Here is a 25,689-nt window from a genome sequence, read left to right as displayed (position 1 = left end):
GTAGTCTTGGTTACAAATCAGTCTGATTTGAGCTTATAAGTCTGAGTTATCCAATAAAGCCAAACTAGAAACAACAATTAGCTTAACATGCAGGTATCTGTGGGAACCTGACCCAAACAGGCAAGGAGGAGATGATGCAGACTCCACACAGAAAGGTGCCCGGGACCTTGGATTGTCCAGTGACTACTTCCATTTTTTTTTCTAGGACAAATGAATTATTTGTTAGCTTTTTTTTTTTTTTTTACTGATCTTCTGTGATAATAACGTCAGTTTGCTTGGGTTGAAGACTGGTGGTCAGACAAAAACAAAAAAACCGGAAGATTAATCAGAAATTAGGTCAAACTGGGATGGAAATTTCAATTGTTCTTACATTTTCTTGACCAAACAATCAATTCATTGCCGGATAAAATAAAAATAATAAAATAGTTGTTAACTGTGGTCTCATGTCTGATGCCACAGGTATCCTGACTAAGGAATGTCATGCTCTACTCTCACTGTTATCTGGCCATAGAAAAAAGTGGCCTGCCGCTCCTCGGTCACAGCAGAAAAAGGTAGTCTGCTGCCCTCTTGTGGCCGCGAGGGGACCTGCAGGCAGTCTGCTCTTCTGTCACTTGCTGCTTCTTGCCACGTAGAGCTCTTTTGAGGATGACACACACTGCACAGATGTTTCTCAGGCTGATGTTTGAAGTCGGTGCTGACAGTGAAGATGGAGTGAGAACACAATGATCTGTTGCTCTCAGAGCTGGAGGCCAGCCCGGGATGGGTGGTGGTCAGCGTGCTGGGCTCGCTGCTCCTTCCATCATCTCCCTCTGGTCTGAGCTCATTTCCCCTTCCCACTACGCTCCCCAGACGAGTGCTTATTTTTTGCCTGAGTCCCTGAAGAGCGTTTTGGAAACGCTTGCTAAGCAGTGCGTACAGTAGAGGATTGATATCAGAGTTCAACAGCACCAGCCAGTAGGAGAAAGTAACAGCAGAGTTTGGGACGAGGGTGGACTGGCCTGAAATTGCAGTTTCTGTGGCCTGAACCAGGGCCACACTTATGTAAGGTGTCCAGCAGAGGAAGAAGGCTGCGATGACCATGAAGAGCCGGACCACACCATGGTGGCTGTGATGCTGCTGGGAGTTCTGGAGAGGAACTTGGGAGGCACTTTGAGCCAGGAAGGAGAAAAAGCGCCTGGACGCTGATCTTCTCTGCTCTGTGGTAGCTTCAGGAAGAGCATCGTTGATATAATCTTCTTCCCCTGTACCAACTTGAGACACAAACTGTCCACTTATGTGGTAGATCAGTCTCGATGGGGTGTGGTGGCACCTGCTGTGCTGGTTGGAAGAATCCCCAGGAGCATAGTCTGGGAGATTCCTGCAGCGCTGCACGGAGTCCTCGAGAGTGTGAATCCTCCTGGCGTGGCTGCGGGCCACCTTGACAATGTTCACGTAGCAGAAGAGGATGACCACTGCAGGTAAGACGTACGAGAGGGAAGCCATGAAAGCGGTGTAACTAGGACTGCTGGCCCAGTTCACTGCACAGCTGTACATGGGGTCCACATAGCTGACTGAGCTCCAGCCCAGCAGTGGGGGGCAACTGGTGACCAAAGCCTGCAGCCAGATCCACAGGACCACAGCACAAATTCTCCACAGGGTGCAGCGGGAGCTGTAGCGCAAGCAGTCTATGATGGAGTGGTAGCGGTCGAGGGCGATGGCAGCCAGGGTGAGTACAGAAGCTGTGCAGTACACAGAGGAGGTGTAACCCACATACGAACAGAGGTCCTGTCAGACAGAGAGACACAACCTCATCACACCTGCACACAGTGGAGCAAAGCAAAAATGCCGTTTGAGGCCAAAATGTAAAGCATGTTAGACTGGACACGGGTGACGTACCGTGCAATCCACCCATCCACGGTTCATGACGGACAGAGCAACAAACGGCATGACCCCGATGCCCACCAGGAGGTCGCTGATGGCCAGGTTCATGATGAGCACCGACGTCACCGAGTGGAAAGTTTTGGTTGCAGCCACAATAACAATAACAAGAATGTTGCCTACACAGAAAGACAACAACACAAGCACAAACACGCCGTGACACACGGGTCAGACTAGTGGGTGGATATTAAAAAAATATATATTTGTTTTATTTGTGACCTAGACAGAGAGGCAGAAATTAATTAATTCTAATTAGTGGATACTACAAGCACTATGTTAACAGAAGATCCAATAAACACCTAAAATACTGAAATGCAGGTAAATTAACCTTTAACAAATCTTTAAAACTCTACTGTGTTAATCAATGAATTGTTCTGGTCCTGAAAGTGCTTTTTTCCACTGTATAGCTATGAGAAGATCACAAGATCTTGTATCTTGTATCAAAAAATTGTAGTAATTAAAATACCTTAATTGGTAATTAAGTATCAGCAGATGAGTCTGTACCTGTCACGGCGCCCAAACACATCAGCACCATGAGGATCTCCAGGACCAGCTGGGTCTGCTTGGACACCCCCAGCTCCGAGCTTTCAGTCCAGTTTGCACTCACAGTAGTTGCTACCTGCAGGAACAACCTGGGCTCCAACCAGGAGCCATCCAGATCGTCCATATCCCAGTCAAATAACTGCTATCCTCACATGATGAGTCGAGTACAAGCCCGTCTCGACAGAAAAATACACGACTGTTATCACATGTAAGCTACTCCATCTGCTCCTGCTCTGCCCGGAAGGTCTGCAGGTTTTAAGGGGAGGGAGGGGGACGTATGAGCACCTGCTGTACCTTATTTAACTCTTTCAGTGCTGAAATTGTTATATAAAATCACAAATCATTAAATACAGGTCAACATGAAAAACAAAAGTCATGTTTATTTATACATTTAAAAAAATCAAAGCAGTATTTAAAGATTAAGTACATGTCGTTGAATACTGACATTATAATTCAGTCCCAATGCTCCACAGTCAGCCTCCAAAGGGGAAAATTTCCATAGACGCTTTGGCTCTTCTAACACAGACATTGTCTTCATTAATATGACAGCAAGTAGAGTGGAACATTTAGACATAATAGCGAGGGCTGATCTTTATTCATGACTCTCATTAAGGCCTGAGAGGAGCGCCGATGGCTCCTGACCACGCTGTCTCGACAGAAAGCCCTTGAGGTCATGATGTGAAGAAGCTCTACGCCCTCATTTAAAGTCTCCCCAGGAAATACTTTTCTCAGGAGATGAAGGGAGGTCAGCATCAGGTGTCTTCATCAGCTGCGTTTCGAGTCGACTTCTGCCGAGCCAGAGCTGAGATGTTGTCGCGTGTATTCCCAGATTAACAGGGCAGCGCTCACGTGCACGTTGAGTGAGCGGATGATGCCTTGTTGAGGGATCTCCACGCACACGTCCAACATTTGGAGTAAGTTGGCAGGAATACCTTCACGTTCATTGCTAAAAGGAAGAAAAATAAAGAGGGGAAAAGAATGAAGAATGTAACAGCGCATACATAAATAGCTATCAGTAAAATTAATTTCATTTAGATGAATCGTCTCGAATTCAATTCACATAAAAGGAGAGCACATAAATCTTTACTAAAATCCAGATTAACCTCTTGAGAAAGGCTACTCACTATATTTTCAGCAAGTGGAGCATTTGGGATATGCTACTATCTTATAACTATATTACACCTCAGTTAGAGAACTTGCAGCGCATCCTTTCCACAAAAACTTCTGTGAAATTATCCTGTGCAGCATGCAACTAGTGAGTATACTATTCAGTTCAATTTTATTTATATAGCACCAAATTACAACAACAGTCACCTCAAGGTGCTTTATAATCTAACGTAAAGACCCTAAAATAACAAGAAGAAAAACCTGACAATCAGTCAATGCCCTATGAGCAAGCACTCATAGAGAAGCGGAAGTGGGAAGGAAAAACTCCCTTTTAAAAGGAAGACACCTCTGGCAGAACCAGAGGTTCAGGGAGGGACAGCTGTCTGCCATGACCATTTGGGGGTGAGGATAGAGAGATGGGACAAAGAACCAGAGATTAATAACAACAACTGATGATTAAATGTAAGGTAGTATCTACTGCAGCTGATGCTTTTTTTAAACTTTCCTGTGGCTTTATGACGCTACCCATATTATTTCATTTAAGAGCCCTTACCAGAATCAGCCTTCGTTTTCTCAAGTCTTTACAATTATGAGTGAAAAAGCTCTTAATACAGACAGCTAATGAGTGCAAGTCCAATTCAAACTGTAATCAAATGAGCTCCAGCAACACAGGCCAAGCAAAGCAAACACAAAGACTTAATGACTTTGACACCCAGTCTCTACTGAGGGTGCTGCACAGTAAGAAAGCGTGATTTGATGAGCTACATTTATCTTCGCTGTAAAAGTGGGTGACATAATAGCAACCTGATGAGAAATTACAGCTTGGCCATGCTGCGCTGAGGAGAGCGCAGCTGTGAAAGCACTCGCATGGGTGCTTAAGCTAACAGCGCCGCTCACACCTCAGCGCCTGAATGGTGGGGGTGAACAAAACCAGACACCCACACAGAAGCCAGCACTATTACTCTCTCCCTCTCTGCCAGGGCAGCTGCACTGAATGAGGCTGACTGCTAGAAAAATCCTGTCACGCAAGCTTCTAATGCCTCAGTTTGCTACAAACTGTAAAAAAATACACGCACCGACTAGGAATAATTAAATTTTGGGCCAAAATTAAGACATTTCTCAATCATTGCACCGCTTGTGCTGTTCCTGTATAATTCATGGCTTTTCCTCTGCTTCTCGGGGACAGCCAATTATATCTCAGCATGCCCAGACAGGTACACAATTGAGAGGAGATGTGCAAACCCCACAGGGACGCACACTAAACTGGCGAGATAAAATGAAATGGCCTCGTCAGCGCTAACCGTTATCTATGTGACAGTCACAATGGCATGGGAACACTGAGGCCTGCGTATGTTTAGGCACAGCTGGTTGGGTTTAGGGGACTGAATGATGGAAAAACACCACACAGAGCCTTTTTAGAGTGTGACAAAATTAAAAGCTGCTGTACCCTAAAAGCAACAGGGTCTTTTCAGGGAACTGGTACTCCTGGAGGCTGTGACTGTTGGCTGTCTGCTCCACTCCCACAATGCAGTAACCTTCACTCTTCTTCACCTGCAAGAATTCAGTGAGCTCCATCGGCTTCACCTAAAGGACAGAAACAGCGTAAGATTTTAGAGATTGTTTACACAAATTTTCTTTTAAAACAACAATTCCAACAATCAAGGTGTGATAAACTGTCCTTGTATATTTATAAGGACGGACGGTAAGTTCAGCACCCTTCTGCTACAGACTCTCACGCTGTGATATCAACAGCAGATTTTTCTGCTCCTTACAGTGGATTAAAAGATGTTTCAGACCAATTTAGGTTTTCCGGAGGAAATGCACCATTCGCCTAGAATTTAACTGAAAGCACTTTTACATTAATACCAGAGGTTAAATTGGTCTGGAGGGCCAACTTGCATACAAATCTTAAAAAGACTTGAGCTCGGTGTAGAATGTGAGCTTCTATGACTTGAACATCATCCCAGGAGCAGGATCAATACTGCATCCTCTCTGAAAGGAGCTTTGTGCAATTTACACAGCTGGCCCAGAAGATCTATTAGGAACTTGCATCACTTTTTTACAGGCAAACCACCAAGCTGCTGTGCACGTATTCACAGGTTCTACAGTAAAGATCACAGACAGTCGTGCTGAGAATGATCGAGCATTTTTAATTTTCAGCAAAAGTCCAAATATTGTTTCATCCCGGGAATCATGCATCAAATTATCTGTGACAGTCTCCAGTTTTGCTGTTTAAATACAATAATATATTCTAATTCTAACATATATGGCAAGCACTGAAAAAACCCACCAAAACCCATCATAAGGCAACAAAGAGCTTAATGATGACAAATGGTCTGCATGTATACACAGTGTTTTTACCTTTCCCTGTGTTTTAGTCACACTTTGTGCTGGGTTGCCATCAAAAACAACCTGGAGTTCAGTTTCTTCAGGATATTTCGATAAGATTTACCACTTTATCACCGACTCACTGCTTCATCGCAGTCAGTCACATTTTATTACACTGAGCCTAGAAGTTACTACTCACCCTTTATTGTACTCAATATAAAAAAACATTTATGCTTTTATTTAGAGTAGTGCTGTCAGAGTTTTGTGAACCACTGTTTAAATTAAATACATGTATTAAAAAGGCATCTATATTCAGGGTCTTATGGTACATCCATCATTAAAATTCCCAAACAATACAAAAAGAATGAACATTTTAGACACGTGGGCCTTTAAATACAGAGCCACTGTTACTCTGAATAATGCACATCTGCTGATTAACTGAATAAACAGCATCTATTTCTACTGCTGTCTAGATATTCTCTGTGTCTGTGTGTGTTCCTGACAATCCATTTTAACCTTAATCTAACCATGTGCACTTCTGATCGTCAAAATAAGTTTATTTTCTGCACATCACCTCTAACAAAGGAAGCCACAGCTCAGCTGAGACACTCAGGGACTGGAAGTTTTTGTCATTCACGTGGCGGAGGCTATCCAGAACCAGAGCGCTGGCACCGAATATTTCACAAGTCCGGCAGAGACCTGCAGCGACAAAGACAGATGATGACAGATTCAGATTAATGTGTGTTTGATTTGGGTGTTTTTTTTTTAAATAAAAATGCTCCATGACATCCAAAGCACAGGAAGTTAATAAAAAGACTGTTCCAGTTTCGAGTTTCCTAGAGCACCACTGCGTGTAAAAAGAGATGCACTGGCAAATTGAGTCTGGGATTCAAAGTAAAACATTTACAGAAGGACCAGGCTAACAGTCTTTCTTGCATTACACAGTATCAATATTGGCTTAAAAAAATCTTTTTCCTCTATAAACAAATTCTCATTGTGTTCGTGCCTTATCACCTGAGACAACAGCACTCGAGTACACTTGCAGAGAACATATATTATGTGCTTGATGAAGGCAGGTGTAAAACCGTGTAAAACCAGATAAGATGGTTCAAATGGATGTGTTTCTCTGTTCTTCTATATCACTGTTACGAAACAGAAATACACTGACATTGTGTAAGGGGTTTGTGCAGGGGGAGGGGCTTCCACACAAGGTAAAACTGAGAGCAGAGATCCAGGGAAGTGCAGAGTCATTTCAAGTCATTCTGGAAAAGCAGCTCTCATAATCTGGCTAAAAGGAGTTTTCAGTTGTGGTTTTGCAACTCCTGATTGGCTGCATTTAGCACATAAGGGCAATATGAGTCACTTGTAGTCATGCTACTCGCCACCTCAAGTTCTCAATCTGTGGAAACTGCAGTAAAATTGTGGTGCTCTCAAAATAAACAACAGAAGTAATAAAAGTTGGTTAAATGATTTATTGTTTAACGGCTCACTTTGTGTTTACTAGCAGCAACACGCACATGTTGTGTGTATATATCTCTACAGCTGTCTTTTATGTCTACCTACTGTCTACATGTGAGGTGTTCAGGGGCCATCTGTAAATTGTAGCTGCAGAAAACAACCCTGCTTACTCGCTCCCTAAACATAACCTGCACTAGTGACCAAAATAGTGCAATAATGCATTGATCTGTGGTGCTCCTGACCTCCCAGATTGGTGGGCTTGTCGATAAGCGAGGCCACAACCAGCAAGGCACCGTGCAGTTTTCCCAGTCTAGCAGCCCTCTGTGGTGGAACCAGCTGAAGTTCAGGCTCCTGCTCCTGGATGCCCAGTCTCCAGGGCGTGATCTTCTTTTGCACCTCAGCCCAGCGTTCCTCCTTATCCTGCTCACCTGGAAGACATAAAGCCATGACGGTCAGTAAGAGAAACCTTATCACTGACTGGTGCTTAAGAGTGTTACTACTACTGCTACTGCTGCTACTGTACTTCTGTCTTGCTGGATCCAGTCTCCAGGTTGAAGCTGGTTCAGATCAGGAGCAGGATTTCTCAAAGGTAAAGATGGATCTTCTGAGAAATATGAGAGTTTCTCAAATTTCCAGGGTGGTATCCACTCATCATCAGCCAACTCAGAAAGACTGGGAAACGTACAGAATATTGTCTAGGAAAGCAAAATAAGAAAGAAAACAAGCATGTTAGACTGTGTTACTATATTTTAGCAGGATTTAATTGCAGAATAGCGTACCTCAGTACTGTAATCCCTGATTGGATGAAAGGCACCAAAGAAGAAGTGCTCCTGAATCCTCGTCCAGTTTTTGTTGGCATTTCTACATGTAAGACAGCAAATATGTACTAAAGCATATTAGCCTGATGCAAAGAAAACCTGCCAACATTTGAACCGCTCTGCTCTCACCCAGTGCTCTGCATGGCTTCAGCCTGGTTCAGACAGGCCTTGATGACAGAGGAAAGCCCCCCTAAACCATCTGCCTCTTCCACAAGGTTTTCCGCCAGGCTCCACACCCTTTTCAGAGCCAGTAAGGCGTACAGGCGCACGCTAAAGTTATGGTTAAAACACGACTGCAGGATGACGTCTAGTGCTTTTCGCAACTGCGCCGCCTTAAGAAACAAAAGAAAAAAACATAATGTGAATACTCAAGAGTTGATAAATAAACAAATACTGTCTAGGTGGGAAAAAATAATTAGAGATACTACCTTTTCTTTAAGTTTAGGAAAGATGACACTGAAATGTACAAGAACAGATAAGAAAGTGCAGACGCTCGTCTTAGTCTTTTCGTGATCCTGCACAGAAACAAGCACAGGAAGTGGTTTATAATTTAATTTAGAATTAAAAACCATTCACTCCAGTTCTACCAGTTCTACAGAGTTTGAAAGAGCTGGAGCTCACCAGGCTAAAGCAGGACCAAAAGCTGTCAGTGTGTTGTGGATATCGGACAAGGATCAGAATCATCATCCACTCAATCAGGTACTTGACAGAAGCCTGGTTACTGCAAAATCCCGCTTCAAACACACGACCCCACAAAGTGGCAACAAACTCCTGCAAAGGAAAGCGCAGTCACTCACAGAGAGGAGCAGTCGATCCTGGAAGATTTAAGGTGAGTGTGTGACTATCTTACCTCTCGGAGTTTGGGCAGCAACAGCAGCAGTGTTTGCCATACTCTGTTTTTAACACGATGTTGCAGGGAGTTGCTGTAGTAACGCACTTTTGACCTTGATATATCATTATCCTGGAGAAATGAAACAAAAATCATGGAAAAGGATGTAAAGTGGCTGTAACTGCTACTTCGCCATTTATTTAAAAGAATCAGGAGCTCATCTGGTCCACAATCCATCGCAATTCCCCGGTTATTGCCCGTAAAACGACAAGTGTCACCTTGATCTTGAGCAGCATTTGGGTGAACATCTATGAGGTGATCATCGTGTGTAACTTTGATAAAATTATGACCAAAACTGTGGGTTAATAATTCTTGTGAACTGTGAAAGGATGGACGGATAACAAATCCTCGCCGTGGAATAAGCTCTAAGGCTAATTCTGCATTCTGATTTTCTTTGAAAGCTGCGTAAAGAGTTTAACTTCAATTTAATGCCTGTATATATTAATTTGCATATATTTGTGATCTCCAATCAGTCACAACTGATGGATAAAGAGTAAAAAAAACCCATCATCATACAGCGATCCACTTTGGAAGTTTGATTGCTGGCAGTCATGTAGATCTGGAGCCCCACCACACCACAAAAAACCCCCCACTGCTGTGAACCTGACAAGGCCAAATGCACCTTTTTCAACAGCTCCATTGCTACTTCCTCCATTAGTCTTTGATGCTGGAGATTAGAAGAATCCAGGTGGCACAGGAAAGCCAGAACACACATGCGAGGCAACTGATCATCTCTGTTATCGCTGGAAAATAAAAACAGTTGTTCAGGTGTGGAAACATCCACACAGCAAGAGAGACCTCTAGTGGCACTATTTTAAATCATATCAATAAGAAGTGAGTTTTCACTGAATTGTTTACCTCGTTACTGCGACATTAGCTGCACACTTTTCACCAAGTTGCTCCACATATATTTGGACATCCTGGACGAGTCTTGGAAAGAGCATGATTAAATAGTTAAAACAGCTCTAAGAAGCTGCTAAATAAATGTGAAAAATGCTGCTAAGCCTTACCGTTGATCTCTCCTGAACACTGGACCATAAACACAAGCTTCTGTAATTATGCTGATGTGGTTGAAAATACTAGAAAACACCGTGTCGGCCTGGTCACCGCTGCCTCCACCTGCAGGCAGCCACATCTGACAGCAGTGTTGAAGCAGCACGCCAAAAACTCCACTCTTTGACTGAGACAACTCCATTAGTTCACGGGCGATCTAAAAACAAACACCGCCACCACATATATAAATATTTAATTATTGAAAATACATTTTCAAAGTCCAAATTTCTGTCTCGCTTCCTTTCCTACTGTGAGGTGAATCACCTGTTTCAAAGTGGCCGTCAGGGTCGGGGACTGAGCGTGCGTCAGCTGAAGCAGTTTATGGTGGAAAGCCATGGAGATGAAGCCTTTAAGGGCCGGCCAGAAGTCATTGGCATTAGTGCTCAGGCCTTGTACCAGCTCCCAGCTCAGACTCACAGCCTCCACACACAGGGCCTCTTCATCACGCACTAACTGGAATCAAATGTCACCACAACAGACACACCATGAGGAAATCGCTCCATTGGCAGTTAGTTTACAACAAATTATTCACATAAAAGCTGGAAGAAAAATGACTGAAGTAAAATGAGCCTCACTTGCGGCAGGACTGTCTCCATAAAGGTGAATACAGGGAGCACCAAGTCACTGGGCAGGAGAGCCAGGGCCTCCACACTGCAACTCAAAGCAGCCTTGAGAGTCTCAGCTGCTTCTACAGACTCAGGAATTCCAAAAACCTTAATCAGGAAATTCAGACAAATCCACTGGTCTCGCATAAAGTTGGCAGAGAAGCGTCCCCAGTCCTGTAGCAGATCTTGAACTTCCAGATCACTACCAAAGGAAGAAACAGGCCCATCGCTCGTTACAGCAGCAGAGAACTTACATTCATCTGAATTAAAGTTTTTAGTTAGTTACTTTAGTTAAAAAAAAACGGCTTCCACTAACCAGTCTATTGTCTCTGGTTTCAGTAGACGTTGATTGACATTTCCTAGAGATGTCTGACTGTGTGAGGAAGGCAGCTTTGGACTGTAGAAGTATTCATTCAGTGATTTCAGAGCAGAAACTGTCTCTGGTCGCTTGTCAATCACTTCATGCTCCATAAGACCACACAGCGTGGCCAGGGACGCCATAGTAACCGCTCTAGTTACCTGGTATGCTAAAGACGGGACCTGGCAACAACAATCAGTGAAACAGTCAAAGTGGTGACTGAAATCCCGGCCTAATGAGAGAGACATTAAAGTTTAGGTTGGTACCTGCTGGTCTGGTTCTCGCAGGACTGTGAGGCTGTACTTTATCAGTTTAGAGAAACCACTGTGGGGAATCTTGTTGTGGTATTGTGGCATAGAGCGACACATGACAACCAGCTGCCTCAGGACATAAAGATAGAGCTCTGCTCGCTCGACATCAAACACCTGTTAAAAAAAAAAAGACAACACACGTGCAGACGTCAGAGTTGGCCACCAGGGGCATCTGTGTAATTGGACTGAGACTGGCCTGCTTGACTTGCTAAATACCTCCTGCAATTCCCCACACAGCCGCCTAAAGATGAACTCCTGGATGGGATCAAGAAGCCTTAAAATCACCGTCTCAATAGTTACCATCACACTGTCCCCTGTGAAACAGAGAGAGAGGTGGAAAGTAATGAACATGACAGTGACGGTTCTGGCCAAAATACTCAAAAAATAAAGGGATAAAATCAAACTATAAATACCAGCGTTTCCTAATAAAGGTAGCAGAGGTACTGGGAAAAACAGCTTAATAATCAAAGCTAGTGATATCAAACTCATTTCCCATCGCATGCAACATACAGCCCACTTTAATCTGATATCATAAATGTCACCAATAGATGAAAGAAAAAGATAAAATATGGAGATCTCTCACCATCAAATAAACGGATGTAAAAGTGACATTTACAAGGATGTATGTTTTACAATATAACACCAAGCAATAATTTGGGAGGACAGGTTTAATGATTTGTTCAGTGAATAAAAACACAAATCAGATGGAACAGCTCGGACAGTAATTCACTGCTATCCTTACAAACCTTGCTCCGCTCCGTCCCGTTGACTCCTTGGGATTTTTCCGAGCTGGAACAGTCTGAGCACCAGCTGCAGGCTCTTGTCACTCTTACGCTGAGGCAAGTAGATATTGGTGCTGACTCTGCTCAGGGTCTCCAGCAGTGGTGATAAAAGCGACTCCAGGGTGTTGCTGATCTCTGCCCCAGATTGACTCCTCTCCATGTCCACACACAGCAGAATAGCTCTGGCCAACTTATCAGCTTCTCTCGAGTCAGGTAACCTCTCGGTCTGACCTGGGGAGAAGATAAAAAGCCTTAAAATATACACACATCAAACCAGCAGATACAGCAGTTATCCAGCAACTGTATCACTTCAGACTCACCTGTGCTAGCTGGGACTCGAAGATAGGAGACTATTTCGCCTTGAACATGAGCTCTTATGGTTTCGTTACTCGTGGAAGCACCAGTGCAATCTTCATCTGTAATCCTGGGCTTGAAACTGCCTTCATTTTCCAACAGCCAAGCACACAGCTGCAGTGATGCCCCAACATGTAGGATAATGATTAGGTAATCACAGTTTGCCATCTGAATCATGTTCCATTGTTGATACAGCGTACCTGCTTCCAAAGCTGCGTCCCTCTACACAGCGACTCGTCTGCACGGAAATGCGTCAGGAAGCTAAAAACATCATCGAGGGTAACTTCACTCTGACAAAAAAAAAAAAAAGCACAAAAGCTCAGCTATTGGACTGAATAACAGAAAATCTAGTAGATGAGATCAATAAAAAGAGTAAATTAAAGTAAACACATCCATGTGATGCTGTCATGGCCATAAGGACCAAAATATCTGATTTTTTGGTCGTAGAAGGCACAAAGGCTTGATCAACTCAGTACTTGGAAGCTGTACCTAATAAAGAGTCCAGTATTGTGCATCACACTTCTGTCTTACCACAACTGTGAGAGAGAGGGCACTGTTAAGCAGGAAGCACTGGGCAGCTCCTCTTAAAAGGACTTGATGAGTGATCATGGTGCAGCGCAGGACGTCCCTGTACAGATAAAAGACACACAATGACCACTTTATTAAGTGTCACCAGCTTCGACACAGTATGCATAAGTGTAACCACTGTAAGTTACCTCAGAGCAGTGAGCCCACTGGTCCCCAGCAGTGGACTTGGGGGAAGTTTGGACAGGGCCTGACAGAGGAAGAGGAGGGGAAGTGCACACCAGTGTTTAGAGCCCAGCTGCTGAATCAGCTGAAGCAAAACACAACCTACAATGTGACACAGCAATCAGAGGTGGATTTAGCAATTTAACCACGAGCTGTGAGAGGACTTTGTTCATAGGTCTTCGCTGTGGCTTCTGTGACCCTTTACCTCTATGCTCTGTTGGCAGGCTACTGAAGAAGGTAGCCAGAAAGACTTCGAGTTTAACCCCCAGTTCGGGACAGTCTCCCACACTCTGACCAACTGACCTATATGTGGAAAGAAGCTGGGTTAATTAAGGCTAGTGCAGAGCAGTACTTAATATAATAATACCTGCATTACGATTATTTCCAATTGTTAATGAATGTTAAATTCTCACCTGTGGAAGAGGGATGTTTCAGAGAGAACATCCATAAAGGGGCCAACGATGAACTTAAGAGCAAAGCAACAGAAGAGGAAACTTTAATGCATGCTTTTTACTTTGTACTGAATGAAAATAAACGAGAACCAAGAAACAAATTAAGTCTGTACCTGAGAAAAGGCCAAAGCAAAAGTCGGCTGCTGAAGAACCCGGAGCTCGAGCAGATGACACACTCCTTCTCGCATTAAGGATTTATTCTCACTGTGGAACATGCGCTGGTACACACATAGCAGCCAGGAGGGGTGGAAGAGTCCTTGACCTGAAGCATTAGAAACACAAACTACCACTCTGAGATCTTTCACACTGAGTTACTTTACTTTTCAAAGAATTTAATTGAGTAAAAACTGACCAAGGGTTGTTCTACTTGACTTATGTACTTCTGAAAAACTTTTTTATTTAAATTGGCTGCAAGAAAACAAGATATAATCAGTTCAGCCCCTTTCATTCACAGAGGCCTAATAAGCTGGAAGAATCGCTACATCGAATCTACTTTTAAAAGTCTGAAGTAATGTTTTTCCCTTGCCTTGATCATCATTTGCTGTTGTTTGGATCAGTGTGTCTATCCTGTTTAAAACTGGCCGGACCACGTGAATCTGCAAAGGAAGAAGAGAGGAGGAACAGTACAACAGATGTATCGAGACGCCCTCCTTGGAAAAAGCAGTCAAACACTGGTGCAGGATATCCTACTTGGTTTTCCTCCAGAGTCTCCATCACCAGTACGTAATCCTCCCAGAACTCTCTGAGCAGCTTGTTCTTGCTGGAAGCCCATTTAAACAAGTTCTCATCTGCAACAGTTTAGAAAAAAAAAGTTGTCTGACAAGCCATAAAATAACAGTAAACCTAAAACTGGTCTAATGTATGCTTTCAGTTTTTTTTTTTTACCTTCCCTTGTTGCAGAAAGAGGACAGTCTAATCCATCCTCTTCAGACAGGGCTGCACACCTTTTCAGCAGGAACAGTGCTCTCTTTCGTGACACGCTGTCACTGTGGATCAGTCCATCCTGAACCATCGTCCAGAACTGAAGGGACAGACGAGGGTCGAGGTCACAGCAGGAGGAGGAAGAAGAGGGTGGGTGGTGGTGAGGTTTAAGGAGGTGGTCTGACAGGGCTGTCAAACACAGCAGAGTCCGCTCTGTAACCGCAGGAGTGCGGTCGGTGGAGTGCCAGCTGTTCAGATCATCCAGGATGAGCTTGAGGATGCTTTTTAACCGCGCACTGCTGAGGCAGTTCAGCAGACTTAAGATGACCCTGACTGGCTTGGAGACCAGTGCATCAGGGAGTGTCCTGATGGAGGAGAGACTAGAAGACACGGTGGTGTGTGTGAGCTGTTCATCTGCTGCCAGAAACGGCAGAAGAGCAGCTACCACTTCACTCGCAACCTCCACACTGAGTCTTCCTGGAGAGGTTAGCTCTTCCTCTGACAGATGGGGTGAGGGCAGGATGGACTGACAGACTCGCCTGCACACAGCCTCGTTACAGAGAGGTACACACACACTCAGTAGTCTGCACGCAGCTGCTGTGCTCTCCCTGCACCGCACACCTTCACCTGCTTCAGCCGAAATTCTGGAGAGGAAAGGCAGACACTTGGTCCAAAGGACCGACTCAACTTTATCTAAAACACAGCGTCTCTTTGCATCTGGAAACGAGGTCGAGCCCGGCTCGGTCAAAAGCGGTCCGAGTCCCTCAATGAAAGCTGTCAGCGCCTCCACCCGCTCCGTGTCTGGCCATGACTCACTCGGCCAGGAAAGAGATTCAAAAAGAAGGTCGTAGTCAGGCGAGCTGGATAACACTGCGTTAATTAAAGCGGAATACATTGTGAGCGTCTGTTAAATTGCTAGGTGTGAGCATAGCAAGTGAGCTGCTACCGGCTGCTCCCCAGTAGCAGCACGTTTTAGTGAAACAGAACGTAAACTTCCGCAAACGTAATCCCCCAACTCTCGCGAGAAATGTGAGGCAGAAAAGAATCTAAGGCTGAAAAAAAAAAAAAAGCAAACTGCTCAAATTTAAATAGAAAATTAATAGTATATCGGTGACACGGTACAAAGAAAAAGTCTTGGTTTATTTTAAGAGCGTAAAGAATTTATTTTCACCATTATAAAAAAAAAAAAATAGTGCTTTCAAAAATATGACATTGACTTTATACTTGTTCATTTTACTGGCATTTAGTCAAAGTTTGTGTTTAATGACTGGGAACCATATACAGGCTAAATACAACAGTTCATTTGAACACAATAATAAAAAAGGAAAAAAAAGAAAAACAAATGCTCTTTGTTCGTGGGTTACATAATACAAAAATACTGTAGCTTCATTATACATTTATTGACAACAGTGTTTCACAAATAAAATTTTTCTATAGTAATCATCAAAACAGAAGGCAAACAGATATTTGGAAAGCTTTGGCTGAATACACTGAGCTGTAAAGAAGTTCAATTTTCCACATCGGTAGTTACAAAGCTGTAAAAGACATGGGAGTGCACACTATACAAAAGTGTGTGTTAAAGTAATAAAAAAAATGAACAAGATAAAACAAATCAACAGAGCTCAAACATGGCTATAGATAAAATGAGTAAATTTACATAGAGAGGAATGCAAATCATGTCTTATGGCTGTCTGATGCATAAAACAACTGCATGACTGTAAAATTTTACCATCAAATCTTTATGCCCCTGATATCAACCGATTCTGCCACTTCAGGAAATGTTTAAACAGTGTGAAATTTACAAAAGACAAACTTGATTAGGCATTTTTCAGTTTAGAAAAGCTGAAATGTAATAAAATAGTGCAAGTAATATATACAAAATATACAACATTAATAAATATGAACTGCTTACTACATGAAATGGTGCTGAAGTAATCCACAGCTTTTAAAAGAAGGATAATATGTCTGCTGTTTGAAGCTTACACATCCATCTTTACAGAAAAAACACGTGCTGGCAACCTGTGAATTACGTTGCACTGTACAGAAAGGGGGACAGGTATACTTGTCAGCACTTGATGTGTTCAAAATATGTATTCCATGAACTGTTCATCGCCCAACATGTCCAGGGAGAGGCAGTTGGTGGACCTGCGGCCATAGAAGATAGGATTAGGCTGGCAGTGCAAGAAGGGGTAATAGCTGTGATCAACAGTGGTCTTTGTGTTTGCTGAGGCATCTGGTAGTCCAAAGGTGTAGCTGTGAGAAGAATCAGGTGGCACTGCCATCCCCAGGGGTGCAGGAGGAGGGACGAGGCGGACATCATCTAGGCTGTGGCTGTGCCGATCCACACAAACTTGCGCTCTAGATTTCAGAACCTGAAAGAGAGTTAAGAACAAAAAGTAAGCCAATGCATGAAAGAGGCCAAGGTAACCAAGCAAGGAAAGAAAATATGACCTACCTCTTTTAACACATCCTTGTTATACAATTTCCCAGCATCTTCATCACCGTGTAGAGCACAGCCTGTGTTTTCTGTGGAACACACCATAGGATTACAAACTTAGCAAACAGCATCTGAGCGGAAACAAACAAACAAACAAAAAACCCAACTGTTTGCAGGGTTTAAAATATTTATACCTGGTGAATGATTCTTTGAACAGAGTTCTCCACAATCCACTGAAACTCCTCCCAGAAGATCAGCCAGCTGGAACATCTCATCAGGATCATCCACAAGAACCTCGTCTGGACTTTGGACCCTGGTCTTGATCTCTGGACAAAAATAGAATATAAGAGGAAAAAAAATTAAAAAGGTTTTAGAAATTTCATAAAGGGGTGCCCATATAACTCGCTGGAATATTGCCTGGGTTTCAATCTGACACAGATCTTTTAATGTGCACCATCTCCCCGTTGTCTCTGCCAGCTTTCCTGTACTCTCAACTGTCCTGTCCTCATAAAGGCCAAAAAGTACAGTGATTAATTTTATTAGACCACCACCAAATGAAAGGTTTATTCCACAGTTACCCCAAATTAACAGTAATGTTTATTACCAAAATAATCTCTCATCTTTCTGTAATGGTCAATCCACCAATGTGCACAAGCTCTTTAACTGAAATGACATTTTTAATGCTAAAATATTTCATTATTGTTATCCATGAATTTTCAAATTTAGCCCCCCCCCCCGAAAAATGTAGAAAAAACAAGGCAGTACAATATCATTTTTTTCCATTAAGATGCTAATGCGATGCTAACATGTTTACTTGCATTACTGAACAGGAAAATATTTTTTATTGAATGTCTTCCCCAGACTTAAAGGAAATTTCATTAAAAAAAATAAAATAAAAAAGGAAGGAAAAAAACCCTGGAGGAACCAAAGACCCAATTTTACATAGGAAATTATAATGCTTATTAAAACACAAATAAAGCAATATGTTTTGCATAGCCAACAGCCTAAGAATGTGCTGTTCAATTATCACAGTACTAGTAGCCACATTTCTATTAGCACCATTGAAAGGCCTGACCAGATGGAAAAGAGATAGCAATGATGCACAAAACATGCTTAGCCAGTTTTATGTATGCAAAGTCAACATTTAAATTTCACATTCTGTAGTCCTATGATCCCACTACCAGCATGTATCTTTGAATGAAACACTGAGAATTGCACCATATTTAAGAGTAACAATGCTGCTAGATCAGGCTAGCAGACTGGAAGCATTGGTTTAATTCAGAAATATCTGCAGTGGGATGAACAGATCCTGTGTAAAGGTTTCATTTAAGAATGGTCTCACCTTCCTCTTGCCACCCTTCATCTTCTATTCGTGCTTTGCTGCTCGTGTCAAACCCTGAGGTACAGGAGCTGCCTCGGCTGGCTGCTGAGCTGAAACACTTCTCAGCTTGCCGATGACCTTCATCCCCCATGGAGACCATCTCTGCACAGATGCTGTGTTGGCGAGCGTCTGCTTCGATTCCAGAGCTGCTGGTGGAGTGTCGGGAGAGACCAGGACTGCCTTCACTGCCTTGAGGATCCAAATCCAGATCATCACTGATGTAGGACTCTCTGTAATGTTGCTTCTCTAAAAATGAAAAAATAAACATGTTTCAGTGGGGTTTTTTTTTTTTTAAATAAACAAAAACATCAAAGAAAGAATTAGCATCCATTTTGTTTTCAGAAATTGATATAAAGTACTAAAAACCTAAGGTACTAATTATTACTATTACTAATCTATACATTATATTACTAGTAGTAATAGAAGCCAATAGTGACTTTATAAAAGGTTTTTGTCAGTACACACCAAACTTCAGCTATAAAATCAGAAATATAGTTATATCTAAAATACTTTAAGACCCATTTAAAGCATCACAAAAGTGCAAAAATGTTTGCTAGTGGAATTGTTACAAATGTGATTACAGAACAGTTTTGTTCTTGGAACAAAGTTTTAATTTACCAATTAACCTCCAGAAGCTACTGTGACTACAAGGAGCCACCAGCCAAACTGTGCTCCGTTACTTTTCTTATCCTTTGACACACTTTTCCCTCTCCTACCTTTGCTCTCCTCCAGCTGGTGTAGGTGTTTGAGGACAGGTTGGAGGCTGAGGTAGAGCTGATGGCTGTTGCTCAGGTGCAAGAGGAGGTGGCGAGAGCGGAAAGATGAACCAGTGTAGTAAACCAGCTTCCTGGCGGATGGCAAGCCATCTGGCTGGATCTCGAATTTCTTACCCTGAATGATATTAACACATTATACACAGTGTAAAAAGCTAGGGCCCATTAAATAATTACCAGAATTCTACTTCTTCTTAACAGAGAAAATGAGCTGTGTGTGCTTACCAGGAAGGTAAGACGTCCCACATTTGACCAGGGAAAGTCATATATTAGTTCAAGTATGTTGTTCACCTCCTGAGAATACATAACACACATACACACTTCATTTACAAAGGAAAAAAAAAAAAAAAGGATTTCTGGTTGTATAATCTACTTTGATGCTTTTAAAGTTACAGATCAATAATCAACTGTCTTTTGGAGCCATCTGGACTCAAAAGAGGCCAAAGGCTTCTCGAGGTATGCCACGGTCTGTTGGCTTTGAAATCAGCCAGGCCTGGAGTGCTAATCCCCCCCCCAGATGGCCCCTGACAGACAGATCAAAGAACTGACAGTCATGGCAGGCAGCTCCTATCTCCTGATGGACTGCTGGTGGTGGCAATCCCCCCCACATTCCTCACACATCTAGTCAGAGGTTTTATAAGACTACAGATACAAAAGAGCGAATCCCTGAGCGAATTAAAATGACTTTTCGCTTACATACTGTGCACTAATAATACGCTCACACATGCACGCACCTGATAAACTTGCATTCCTCGCAGGGTCAGACCAAGCAATGCTGTTCCCCTCTCCTCCCTCTTATCCTGAAAAAACAAATGATGAGCTGTCAGAGAGGCAGTGTGTCCCAGATAACACAGCTATTTCACTGTTACGCCCTGCTCATAGTTGGCTGGAAAATATGAGTTGTTATTAGCAACAAATTGGAAGCAATAGCAGATTACGTAATGGATGGGCCAGGATTCAAAGTTTCACTCAGTGGATGAGTACTTTATAAATAGGGAGGACAGGAACTGGTATAGATGAATGGTTATATAAGTGCACTATAGCCGTTTGTCCAGAAAGCAAATGAAGCGAAACAAAGTGCGCTGTTGTTGCATTTGTTGGGGTATTTAGGTTAGAGGGAAGAAATATATGTGGAATAGATTCAAAATGAGCTTTGCATTTAAAAACTTAGTTTAGAATCCATGAAAGTGAGATGATTAGACTGACTCCTAACCTTTTGCAATCTGTAAAACGTGACAGGTACATCCTCCAACTGGCATGACTCTTTGATGAAGTGGAGCATTGCATCACGAGTAGACATGCCCCACAGCTCCTGGTGTACCTTTGGCCCATGGCAGTGGAGATATTTCACTCCACGTTTAGCTATAATCTGCAAAAGGGGGGGAAAGAAAGAGACAAACATTGGCTTCAGAGAGATGAAAAGGCAAAAACATTTCCTCGTATTTCTGCTATGTGGTGACACCTACCCATGGGGGAAAGTACTCCTTGGGTTCAAAATAACGGGAAAGCTTTACGCCTTCCTCCAGCACCGGGTGGTCGCCAAGGTCAGCCTGCAGGGCGTAACCCGCCAGCTGGAAGTAGACCTCCTCCTGCTGACGACATTCAGAGCGTAGCACTCGCTCCCGCAAGTCAGAGTAGTAAAGATGCCGTGCCTTTCGCTCACTGGAACAACACACACCCAAAAAGAAAGGGAAGGGGGCAAAGTTGAGAGAAAGCAGGACAATGTTTAATGGGGAGAAATAAAGAAAAACAGAAGCATCCAAGAATTAAAAAGATGCGTGTAGAATGTAAACAGGAAGACTTACCAAAAAAGTCTACCATTCTCTACGTAGTACTGCACTTTAAGGCAGAGAATCAGAGGCAATGATCTCTTCTGTAATCCCTGTAAAAAGAAATGTGTTACATTAGTGTTTTGCTGATGCACTTCAGATAAAAAGCTGTACCATACAGGCTATTAAACACCCAATTAAATGATGTGTAGAGAGTGATTTAGAGAGTGGATCAATGCCATATACTACAATACCTTTCCTAAATCTTGGTTCCATTCCTTAGAAAAGTACTTATTGAGCTTCTCCTCCAGGTCTAAAAATATGTGCTCATTGTCTGGTATGGAAAAAAGACAATCAGGAAACAAGGAGACAGTTAGTAACCAAACAAAACAGTAATGTAGCCAAGCGTAAAATTTACTCAACAATGGGATTCATTAGGGTATGAGGAAAAAGCTTTTGTTCTTCTACTTTTCAATGGGGCTACAAGGAAAAACAATGCCAACATTAATGTATCCATTTTCCAACTCCAGCATCAGCAAAGCAGCACAGACCAACCACTGCTGGTAAGAGCTGTGGGATTCTTTTAAGATTGTGCAGACACTTGAACAGACAGGTAGATGCATTCAACAAACAGATTATATCTATATACACTGCTTTGAGTCTATCGTGCAAGTTCCCTGAATATAAGGCTGTGTTAATGCTGTTTTAATCACCAATTCATCATTGAGCCAAAAACCTGTTGCAACCCTTTTCCAAGCACAAAGATGTTGTATCAATCTCCGCCTGGTTCTATGAGTCATACCACAGGAATTTTCAATTTGACCCAACTTATCTCTTCAGTTCACCCTTGTGTAGCCAAATCATGCCATTTCACAATTTTTTACTTAAACCACTCATCTCATTCCCACTCTGACTCACTCTCTCTAATTTTTACCCTTTGTTTAGGCCTTTGAGTAAGAATTGAGTAATAGTCTCCCCCTACCTCTTATTCCTCCATTCCTACCCTCCTCTTCCCATCATCAATCCATCCCTCCACAGTGAAGCGGAGGAATGCAATTGTGCATTCCAGGCTTAATGAAGTTAATATTGCAGGAATCCAGGACTAAGTGATCGCTGACCCAACACCACAAAAACAAAAGGCTGCTTGTTCAAGTGGTGAGCCACACAAGATTACCAAAGCATTTCAATCTATTTGTACAACAGGAACGCTGGAAAACAGAAAGTTTAGAACTTTGTTCAGCAGCTAAAGTGGATTACACCATTCAATTATGCAGACTGGCTGGGCAACATGATTTTTCTTGTTTATTTCAGTGAAATGGCTTCCTGGTAGAAGCGTTTCCCCAACATTACGTAAAGAAGCAAAAAGAGTAACACTGAAGTAAAACATTATTGTAACCTAAACATAACCCTCTTTAAAACCCTATATAAATACCTGTATCGTCTATAACTACTGTGTGATCTAGTGTGAAGAGTCCTGTCAGGTTCGCAGGCTTAAGGGGTCCAGTGGGGATTTAATTTACCTTTAACTACTGTCAGGCCAAAAAAGTGAAGCTCTTTGATTCCAAGAAGCTCTGCCACACGCTTCAGAACATCCTGGCCTGTGGACTTCAGCTAGAGTAGAGCAAAGAAAAAGAAAGTCTGTAAGTTTCACAAAATACATATCTTTATCTAACCGGGGCCATCTGTTAAGTCCTCTTACTGAGCAGATCCTCTTAAGAGCACATTTAAAATAAAAAATAATAAAAAAAAAAAAGATATTAAACACTCACCCCGACAGTGATGTCCAGCTGTTCTTTGTTGGGGAGCAGAACACAAATAGTTCTCTCCTGCTTTAGTAATGTGGACATGATCTCTTGTACAAGTTCGTGATATATGCTCTGTCTTTAACACTCAAGTCTTTGGGTATCTTTACTCTTCACTTTTATCTCTTCAAGGACAGTTCATCCATATTGCATCTAAAAAAAGATAGATGACAAGAGAGTAAGAAAAGTAAAGAAACGAAGAAAGAAAAACACGAGTAAACATGTAGTAAAGTAATCTGAATTAAAGAAATAATCGGCACGTGTCTCTGAACCAAACTAACAAAACTGAACAAATTAGAAAACCCCAGTGAGACGTTTTAGAGCGAGAGAGAAAGAGAGCAAGAGAGAGCGAAAGAGAGAGAGAGAGAGACCAACAAAACATGAGTTACATTGTCTTAAAAGTCATCTTCATGGAAATGTTCCACAAACGTGACAATCGTGTATGACTGAACTTGCTGATCCACTCATTTTTCGATGATCTCATAGTAACAGCTCATTCTAATTACCAGTCATTAACTGAAAGCAATCAGATAATCCTCTTGCATTTGTTCCATTCCAGCAAAACATATTAAAAATGAATTAGAATATTGCTCATTGTGCCTTATCAAACACTACAAATAGTCACAGTGTAGGGCACTGGACTATCAACCTGAAACATGCCCCTCCACGCTGACCCTAAGCCCCAACTGGTACGAGGCTCATCTGATTAACGTCTAAGAATCAATTAATCAGGTTAATTACTGCCGTACGCCCACTCAGATTCCCTTAAATCCTCCGAACTATAACCAGTTTAACAGGAAAAAAACAAAACAAAAAACAAAACTAGATATATGCATCACTGAAGGAGGAGGGAAGGGGGGTTCCTGTGCAAATTATCTTCAGAAAAAATGGTTTCTTATGTCATACTTCTGTCTTTTACACCCTTCACCCTCCTTTTTTTTTGAGGTGTGGAAGATTGTACATTCAAAATCACCTGATGCAGTGGTGTTTATCTGTGTTAAATGACGAGAGAGACAAACAAAACTATGTATGAAAAAAAAAAAAGGTGTTGTCAGTGTACAAAACAAGTTGTGGGAACTCTTGGCTTAAAACATTTGTTGTACCAAATATGATTTATGGGCATGTTCAAACACAGCCCCACTGACACCTGGGTGTCAGCGCAACAGACAAAATAAACCTGAAATACCAGTAGCTCCAACATCTGACTTACTATTGACAAAGTCAAATGAAATCGTACGTTTACACTGAAAATGTAGCGTGGGAAACAAGTACAAAAATTTCACAGATGCATGTACATTATCATGCATGCAAACATGTGTTACTTTAAAAAAATGTTATGCCTTTTGGGAGGCTTGGCTTGAAGTTTATTCACAGTAAACACACCAAATCTGATCAGCCAAATGAGCTGTAACATGTAACAGACTATAAGTGAAACAGATGCAAGATAATTAAGCAGCCTTGAGCAATAGGAAAACAGTTGAACATTACAGCTTGCTTTTTTGTTTAAGACAATGGAAGCAGAGGCTGCAGATCATTGCTTCACGTATGAATTTACAAGAGACATGTGACGCAATCGCTCTAACAGAAATTATACTAATCTGAATGTTCTTGCTGTTTATTTGAGCACTGGCTAAGTTTTATAGTCTATTTTCAACAGCACATATGTTTAATAAATCATTTGGAGCCTTCATATTTCATGAACATATGGTTGAAATAAGTAACAGGTGAGCAACTACCAAAACCAATGTGACCCATTTTATCTACATAACCTACGCTGCATCCTGTCAACAAAACACATTTACCATCAGCCCCAAACGGTGCCACTTGAAGTCTTCAGACATCCCCCATGTTGCAGACCAATGTGGAACCTGGCATCACATGTGAGCAACCATCTGTATGCTTTAATTCCCCTCCAAGATTGTTATAATCCCTGCGTATACTGCTGGCTGGTGGAAAAACAACATCCCCTGTGCAGTAAGCAAGCTTTCTGAAGGAGCAGGGATACTCACTGCCCGCTAAAACCACAACGCAGGGGGGTGGGGACCCACTTTACACTCATCCCACTTTATGAGTAGCAGTTTGGTGGGACTAGTATATATTTCTTATGACTGAAAAAGTTCTCTTTTTCCCATAAAAAGCTTAACAAAGCTCACCAACTGCTCGCTGATAATGGCCCATGAGCATTAAAAGTTGCATCAGAAGGGTCCTCAACGCTCTCCAGGCAACTTAAAGTAGCTAGCAGTCGTTTAAATATAAACCTTGAGATGATTACACATATTTATGAGTTAGCGACAAATCAGTACAAGGCAAAAGTAGCTGACAACAAACAATTTATACCATTTACGTCTATTTTTCCCTCAGAGAAAACGTGCTTTCGGCCCGATAGAGTTTTAACGCGCAACAAGTGCATCACTAAGTCTGGCTTTTCTTTTAGCTACTTAGGTAAAAGCGCTAAATTACTTACAATCACAGTATAAGAGATGATAGAGTTCAACTTTCAGTCGCACGGCTTCTCAAAACACATTTCTTCTGTAACCCACTTAAAAACATGACCAACATAAGAAGCCAGAACTGCCGTTCACCTCCCTGGCCATTACGTGTTGTAGCTTCTTGAGGGCTTTGCTCAACCATCCCAAGCCTGGAACGTTTGAGCCAAACCATTTTGTTTAGTTGTGGGGGTGCACTGTTGTAATCGAAATGTTTGTAAAACCTTCACTTCATATTTGATTAATATGCGAAATCTTGTCACGCTTATATTTTCTAGATAAACAAGTTTCTATACCCATATAACCTATAACATTCCTACAGCGGGTTGCAGTTGGATACTGTTGATTAGACGGGGCAGACTCCCCCCATTTTATGTTAGCGTAGTAAGACGTGC

General features: G+C 42.2%; 3 protein-coding genes across 4 annotated transcripts; all 3 read right to left on the bottom strand.

Moving 5' to 3' along the window:
- Positions 1 to 113: 113 nt before the first annotated feature.
- Positions 114 to 2,678, bottom strand: LOC102078478 (5-hydroxytryptamine receptor 1D). Its single transcript, XM_019366923.2, has 3 exons — positions 2,422 to 2,678; positions 1,876 to 2,036; positions 114 to 1,764 (listed from the first exon to the last, which is right to left on the bottom strand). Exons 1-3 carry the CDS (start codon positions 2,582 to 2,584, stop codon positions 469 to 471), a joined length of 1,620 nt encoding a protein of 539 aa, XP_019222468.1. The 5' UTR covers positions 2,585 to 2,678; the 3' UTR covers positions 114 to 468.
- A 136-nt stretch (positions 2,679 to 2,814) lies between these two features.
- Positions 2,815 to 15,663, bottom strand: tarbp1 (TAR (HIV-1) RNA binding protein 1). Its single transcript, XM_003441138.5, has 29 exons — positions 14,611 to 15,663; positions 14,416 to 14,513; positions 14,252 to 14,321; positions 13,839 to 13,987; positions 13,687 to 13,739; positions 13,479 to 13,576; positions 13,240 to 13,375; positions 13,055 to 13,151; positions 12,724 to 12,813; positions 12,490 to 12,637; positions 12,134 to 12,400; positions 11,604 to 11,701; positions 11,343 to 11,501; positions 11,035 to 11,258; positions 10,689 to 10,920; positions 10,378 to 10,566; positions 10,071 to 10,270; positions 9,919 to 9,990; positions 9,683 to 9,803; positions 9,022 to 9,132; positions 8,793 to 8,942; positions 8,600 to 8,686; positions 8,301 to 8,503; positions 8,133 to 8,214; positions 7,877 to 8,048; positions 7,596 to 7,781; positions 6,470 to 6,594; positions 5,015 to 5,151; positions 2,815 to 3,406 (listed from the first exon to the last, which is right to left on the bottom strand). Exons 1-29 carry the CDS (start codon positions 15,539 to 15,541, stop codon positions 3,226 to 3,228), a joined length of 4,866 nt encoding a protein of 1,621 aa, XP_003441186.1. The 5' UTR covers positions 15,542 to 15,663; the 3' UTR covers positions 2,815 to 3,225.
- Positions 15,664 to 15,877: 214 nt separating this feature from the next.
- On the bottom strand, positions 15,878 to 25,430 carry zgc:172136 (FERM domain-containing protein 6). Of its 2 annotated transcripts, none has more exons than XM_003441137.5 (14): positions 25,273 to 25,430; positions 22,776 to 22,961; positions 22,527 to 22,617; positions 21,261 to 21,340; positions 21,043 to 21,119; positions 20,704 to 20,899; positions 20,451 to 20,606; positions 19,972 to 20,037; positions 19,463 to 19,531; positions 19,181 to 19,355; positions 18,426 to 18,710; positions 17,278 to 17,409; positions 17,102 to 17,172; positions 15,878 to 17,018 (listed from the first exon to the last, which is right to left on the bottom strand). In XM_003441137.5, exons 2-14 carry the CDS (start codon positions 22,851 to 22,853, stop codon positions 16,728 to 16,730), a joined length of 1,767 nt encoding a protein of 588 aa, XP_003441185.1. In that variant the 5' UTR covers positions 22,854 to 22,961; positions 25,273 to 25,430; the 3' UTR covers positions 15,878 to 16,727. The 2 variants fall into 2 exon arrangements, with proteins under 2 accessions (XP_003441185.1, XP_005474105.1); XM_005474048.4 differs by lacking the exon at positions 25,273 to 25,430 and adding an exon at positions 24,611 to 24,781.
- Between the last annotated feature and the right edge of the window lie 259 nt (positions 25,431 to 25,689).

This window comes from Oreochromis niloticus, linkage group LG13, assembly GCF_001858045.2.
Source record: "Oreochromis niloticus isolate F11D_XX linkage group LG13, O_niloticus_UMD_NMBU, whole genome shotgun sequence".
In the NCBI taxonomy this organism is placed as follows: domain Eukaryota; kingdom Metazoa; phylum Chordata; class Actinopteri; order Cichliformes; family Cichlidae; genus Oreochromis; species Oreochromis niloticus.
Note: the sequence above shows the minus strand (reverse complement) of the source record. Positions and strands in the feature narration are given on the sequence as shown.